The sequence below is a fragment of the Heterodontus francisci genome, chromosome 4 (assembly GCF_036365525.1).
Source record: "Heterodontus francisci isolate sHetFra1 chromosome 4, sHetFra1.hap1, whole genome shotgun sequence".
Classification (NCBI taxonomy): Eukaryota; Metazoa; Chordata; class Chondrichthyes; order Heterodontiformes; family Heterodontidae; genus Heterodontus; species Heterodontus francisci.
Window position 1 is genome coordinate 187079953 of NC_090374.1, and position 6869 is coordinate 187086821.

A 6869-nucleotide genomic window follows, 5' to 3' on the forward strand; every position below is an offset into this window, starting at 1 on the left:
CTATCCTGCTACCTTCAGGGAACTATGGACACAAAGTCCAAGGTCCCACTGTTCCTCTACACTTTTCAGAATCCTGTTATTTATTATGCATTCCGTTGTCTTCTTTGTCCTCCCCAAATGCATTACCTCACACTTCTCCAGAAGAAGTTCCATTTGCCACTTTTCTGTCTATCTGACCAGTCGATTGACATCTACCTGCAGGCTACAGCTTTTTTCCTCTCTATCAACAACACAACCAATCGTCATATCATCGGTAAACTTCTTAATCATGCCCCCTACATTTAAGTCTAAATCATTGACTTTTACCATGAACAGCAAGGGACCCAGTACTGATCCCTGCGGAATCCCACTGGAAACAGCCTTCCAGTCACACAAACACCCGTTGACCGTAACCCTTTGCCTCCTACCACTGAGCCAATTTTGGATCCAATTTGCCACTTTCTCTGGGATCCTACTAGCTTTTAATCTTCTGACCAGTCTGCTATATGAGACCTTGTCAAAAGCCTTGCTAAAATCCCTGTAGGCTACATTAAATGCACTACCCTCATTGACCTTCCTTGTTACCTCCTTAAAAATTTCAATTCAGTTAGTCAGACACAGCCATTCCTTAACAAATCCATGCTGACTCTCCTTGATTAATCTGTTCCTCTCTAAATGACTCCTAATACTGGGTCTCAATTTTTCCAATAATTTTTTCCACCACCAGGCTGACTAGCCTGTAATTACTTGGTCTACCCTTCCTCCCTTTTAAAACCACAGTACAATATTAGTAGTCCTCCGGCACCATGATTGTAACCAGAGAGGACTGGAAAATGGTCAGAGCTCCTGCTAATTCTTCCCTTGCTTCCCTTAACAGCCTGGAATACATTTCATCCAGGCCTGGCAATTTATCCATTTACAAGGATGCTAAACACTTTAATAGTTCCTCCCTCACTATGTTTATCCCATCCAATATTTCACACTCCTCCTTAACTACAATATCTGCTTTGTCCCTCTCTTTCTGTGAAAACAGATGTATAGTATTCATTAAGAACCATGCTCACATCTTCCGCCTCCACACACACATTACCTTTTTGGTCTCTAACTGGCTGTATTCTTTCCTTAGTTCTTTTCTTGCTCTTTATGTATTTATTATTACATCTTTAGGTTTTCTTTGATTTTAGTCATCAAGATTTTTTATGGCCTCTGTCTGTTTTCCTCTTTAATTCACCCCTGCACTTTATACTCCTCTATACTTTCTGCAGTAAGATAGAGATTAAAAGAACCTTTACATCTGTAGTAAAACTTGAAACTCAGAATGGCCAATTCTTCTGCTTCAGGAGACTAAGAGGTTAATAATCCATTGGCATGATGCATGGTGTTCTCCTGGGCAGTCTCTGGGTGGTTTCTGGTCAGTGTATGGACCGTCTTCTCGAACTTACTAAAATGGCTGGTGTTATAGCATTCTTGCTGATGCTAAACAAGCTTCTAGTACTTTCCTACTCTTTCTTTCCCATGGTTTAAAACAAGTGGACAATACAACATCTGATATTTACAACAGCTTTTCACAGGCTTTCAAGGCTTCACAGCTGTCTTATCTTTTAACCTTCTCGTCAGTTCATTGAAGAAGAATTTTTGAATGTGGCCAACCTTTGCAGCATGCCGTCTTGAATAGCCAATTAACAGATTCAGCTCCTTTGGCAGATAATTCATCCAGATTTTCAGCCAATGCTTTTAGTTTCCTTAAAACTGATATTGAAAAAGCTAAAAATCCTTCAATAGAGAGCAAGGCCTGAGGAGTAAAAGGAACATGGCCCTGACTGGGAGCCACACTATTCATTAAACAGCAGTGGGGGTGGGCTGTGGTGGTGGTGGTGGTGGGGGGGCGGGGGGGGGGGGTGGTGGTGGAGGTGCAGGAAATGAATAACCTGGTCAAAGACTGTGCAGGGGTGAGGCAGGATCCCAAACAGAAGCCCTGCTATTGACAAGAAAACAGCAAGGGGACAGGAAAAGATAGTTTTTTATCATGAAGCACTTAGAGCTTTAATTTATGTTTTAAAACTTATGCACTGGAGCAGAACATTGCACTTTAAGAAACCCTAACATGGCAGCCAATGTCTCTGAAAGTTTCTATGAAGTTGCTGCGCTCAAGATTTGAAGTTCCTTCTAGTGATAGAAATGTGCAGCTGTGGGTATGACTGAGGGCTGTGACACCAGAAGCTGCTGCCTTAATAATGGCAATCCTATCAAGCTGCCATCTAGAGCTATGACACAATGGTGATCGATCAATGAGAAGTGTATGAAACACCTGGCAAACTTCATATATTAGCCCATCAGGCTTGCCTGCACAGTCATAATGACTGAAGTAGCATGACTGGACAACCTGATCCACCACCAGCCACTCCAGTAATTACCCAGACGAGGCAAAAGCCAGAGATAAATCCAAGGCCAATTAAAGAAATTCCTTTTTGACCACCTTATGCAAGCAAAAACTAGTCTAAAAGGCCACATTGAGGATGCTTATGTTACATGGTATTTCACCTACGTTTTATAAGACATAGGGTAGAATTTACCCTCCGGGGGTGGGAAACAAGTCAGGACTGTTTCCAGGTGCCAAATCCGCCCGGGGGGAAACAGTCACTCATTGTGATTTTCACGGTGGTGCGCCCTTAAATGGCCTGGAGCCAGGTTTGCCAATCAGGCCTTCCAGCTTGAAAGGAGCTGCAGGCTGCAATGGAAGGTAAGTACGAGAGAGGATGCTTCAAGATAGAGGTGACTTCTCTCCAACTTCTTCAAATTTAAATTATAAAGTGGCTTTGTAACCAGGCTATAGGACCACCTGTGGCTGCTCCTGCATCCAGGCAGTCAGGGAGGGCCTCTAGGCCTGCTGGGAGCACTGCCTCGCACCCCACCTCCACCCACCCCCGCCCGCACCCCCCACCCCACTACCACCCCCACCCCCGCCCGCGCCTCCCAGCTGACTGGGAAAATCCCAGTCAGCCTCCTTTAATTAATTGGCCTTATGTGGCTTTTAATGAGCCTGAACAGCTACCCACTGCATGCAGGCAGGTATATCTGTCACCGTTCCCCTCACCACGCCCCCATCCCCGATCCTGCCTGTGTAAAAATGGCCTGGAGGTGGGATGGAGTAAGGGAACTGGAATGCCGGACAGTGGGCTCCCGCACACCCCCCCCCTCCAATTTCAACGGGGGCTGAAAATTCAGCTCATGATCTCCGAACCCCATTGGTAAACCTGGCCAGTCAGGGTTAAGTCTGCAAGACAGGTTAAATGTGAGGCTCCCAGCCTCATTATAACATTCAAATAACCAAGCTATCTCCTGGGAGTGGCTTAGCTGCCCATTCCTGTCTCGCAGCCATTCAACCCAGTAGTGGAGAGGCTGGAGTCGGGTTGGGGTCAGGTTTGAGATTTTTTAAATTTTTACATCTCATCTAACCCAAACCTCTTTTTGGGGCTTAAATGTGCCCCCATTGTTGCAGTAATTTAAAAACCAATACCTTTTACACAGTAATTAATCGTCCTTTTATATACTCACATCTTATAATGTTTAATTTTGTTTCAAACAAGATATCTATACTGATCTCCCATGATGTTGTTCTCAAGAATGTTGGTAATGGGTTGTGTACATCTCTCCACATTTGTAACTTTAGGGGGGACTGAACTTAAAATGTCACTGGCAGTGGAATTGTTCAATAGTAGTTTCTAGTCTGCAATGTTAATGCATCTGTACACACATAGAACCTGATGTTAACAAAGATACTGTAAATGCAGTGTCCATAAAAGAACAAGGCAGCCCATCTCATGCAGGTGAACCTCCAGTTACCTCACCATAACACAGGGTCTCAGTTCCTCACTACTCGGTCAGCCACTGGTGTTAAATCTGCCGCTGCTTGGAGACTTCACTGTAGCATCTGAAAGATGGCACCTGTTGAAGAAGAGCACAGAAGTTTCTGGTCTCTTGGCCAAAATTTAGCCCTCAGCCAATATCATGAAATTAGACTTACTACATTGCTGTTTGTGAGACCTTCCTGTGTGCTTATTGGCTGCCATGTTTCCCTACATTAAAACAGTGACCACACTTAAAAAAGTACTTCATTGGCTATGATGTACTTTGGGGGAGATCCTGAAGTTGGGAAAGGTGCTATAGCAATGCAAGTTTTTCAAGTCCTTTCTTTAATACATTTAATAATGCAAACTCAATGATGATGAATTTTTGACATTCGGACCCAGTGAATCTGAAAGAGCAATATTCTGCTGGAGGTAAATTCAGAATTAAGTGACTAGCAGTATGCAAGTTTTTGTTGCAGCATTTTGCCCTCTTACACTTGTGTGTATCTTTGTGCCTTTAGTGCAGATGGACGTTTTGAAGTTTCCCTGATGACTAAAGCTATTGTGAAGTACAATGGTACAGTGAGATGGAAACCTCCTGCGAGTTACAAAAGCTCCTGTACAATAGACGTCACATTTTTCCCATTTGACAAACAAAACTGTTCAATGAAATTTGGATCCTGGACCTACAATGGTAACCTGGTCGACCTCATTCTGGTGGATGAAGATGTGGACCGGAAGGATTTCTTTGACAATGGAGAGTGGGAAATTTTAAGTGCCACAGGAATGAAAGGGACAAGAAGGGATGGCTATTATTCATATCCATTTATCACCTTTTCTTTTGTACTGAGGCGCTTGCCTCTATTCTACACATTATTCCTGATTGTCCCTTGCCTTGGTCTATCTCTTCTAACTGTAGTGGTATTCTACTCACCGTCAGACGAAGGGGAGAAGCTATCGCTATCCACATCAGTTCTGGTTTCCCTGACCGTGTTCCTTTTGCTTATTGAAGAAATAATCCCTTCTTCCTCAAGGGTCATTCCATTGATTGGCGAGTACTTGCTATTTATTATGATCTTTGTCACCCTTTCGATCATTGTCACTGTCTTCGTTATAAACATCCACCATCGATCCTCAACCACCTACCACCCCATGGCCCCGTGGGTCAAAAAGCTCTTCCTTCAAACCCTTCCCAAACTACTGTGCATGAGGGGCCACACTGATCGCTACCACTGTTCGGAAAGTGCTGCTGCCAGTCCGAAGGTAAAGCAAAAAAAGTTTGAGAAACGTCGGCACAACATGGCAAAGAACAATGAAAATGCGGCTATGATCACAATCTTAGAAAAGGCTGCTGAATCGGTGAGATACATCTCAAGCCACATAAAGAAAGAGCATTCCATTCGAGAGGTAAGGGCATTAGGACAGGAACAAGGCTGCAAAGTGCAGGTCAGTGGTTTCCAAAATAAAGTAATGTCCTAAAGATGTATAAATTGCAGCTTCATTGCTGTTTCTAATGACTCTGAATACCAGGATGTAACTTACAACCATAAAAATAAAGGAGCATTTAATAAGCGTGATCGTTTTTTTCCTCTCAAGAACCGCCCTCTTGATTTTCTTTCTCATTCCAACATTTTAAAAGAATTCCTCTCTCTTCTATATCTCATAAATATCGCTTATTAGAGCAAGGGGAACAAAGTAAGCTGCTAACACTCCTTTGCAGTGTTGGTCTACAATTGACTGGTCTGAGGTATGCTCGTGTGGCTTAGAGCCCATTTCTCCATAGCTTTGCATTGCCACTCTTCACCACTTCAGCCATCTTCCGGATGACCCTATTCCTTTATTCTATTTGTCCTTGCATCTCCTTTTCTGCATTTTGTTTTGGTTACCATGCATCTTTATGTCTTCAGCTTTAACTGTCTCTTGGTTTAGTTTTCACTTTCACCTTTTATTTAGCAAGTGTCTCATATTTTTTTTAAAATAAGAAATGAAGCTGAGAACTCAACAGAGGTGGCCTGTGGTTGTTCAAAGACTATGCACGGGATCGCCTTCTAACGTTATGAGCTTGTGTCCCAAGAAATCAGTCATTTGAACTTAGCTCTGTTATCGCCAGCTTTACTACTAACTAGAATATTTGTGGATGTGACCTGCACCATCTTGGGAGGTAGATTGAGGATAATTTATGGTGGATGCCTTTTTCCTGCTTGAAACAAAAATATTAACTGACGAATTCTGTTTGAAAGTATTTGCATAGAGTCCAATGATCCAGGTCATCTTGAAAGCAAGAAGCTACATGGCAGGGATTAGTCCCAGGAGGGAATATAATGAGAAACCATCAGTATTTTTCAAAGTGGCCTCTAGGTGTGTGCATTGTCCAAGAGTCCATCAATGTATCCTTTCCACTCATTCAATGATAGTACCATTCATCAATCTATCCTTCAAACTACCATCCTTTGATACACCAATTCGCCATCAACCAACCTACACATCCCTTTATGCATCAGGCTTGCTCTACTTCCATCTTTGTATTTCACCATCTCTTTATTAATCTAATTTTCTTTTCATTTTTTCCATTTATAAATCCCAGTTTTTCCTCAGGTAAATTAATAATACTCAGAATGCATTTTTAAACATTCTTTCTCTCTGTTTAGGTTGTGGAAGACTGGAAATTTGTAGCTCAAGTTCTGGATCGGATATTCTTATGGCTGTTTCTGCTGGTGGCCATTCTAGGATCGGTATTGATGTTTGCTCCAGCACTTCGAATGTGGGCAAGCATCGTAATAATGCCCAGCGTAAACCATCACAATTAATCTGAGATGTGGCACATTGACATTTTGGATCTGTTTCACTAATATGTCACTTACTATTAGATTTAACTATATTTTATAGAAGGAAAATGATTTGGTAAGTAATCATTTGGAAGCCATGGCAAAACACTTCCATTTATATCTCATAGGCAAGTTTCCATTCGGTTGTGCTGACTTTTTCAGTGCAATTTGCCCCAAGTCAGCAAAAAACTGCACAAAAGATCAAGGAATTTCAAGC

At 42.4% G+C, this 6869-nt stretch overlaps 1 protein-coding gene across 1 annotated transcript in view; it reads left to right on the forward strand.

Moving 5' to 3' along the window:
* The window catches only part of LOC137368763 (neuronal acetylcholine receptor subunit beta-3-like), a 32350-nt gene extending 25716 nt beyond the window's left edge, over nucleotides 1–6634 (forward strand). Inside the window, exons 5-6 of the mRNA XM_068028960.1 lie at nucleotides 4349–5234; nucleotides 6476–6634. Coding sequence (XP_067885061.1) covers nucleotides 4349–5234; nucleotides 6476–6634 — 1045 coding nt within the window. The remainder of the gene's footprint in view (nucleotides 1–4348; nucleotides 5235–6475) is intronic.
* The last annotated feature ends 235 nt before the right edge of the window (nucleotides 6635–6869 follow it).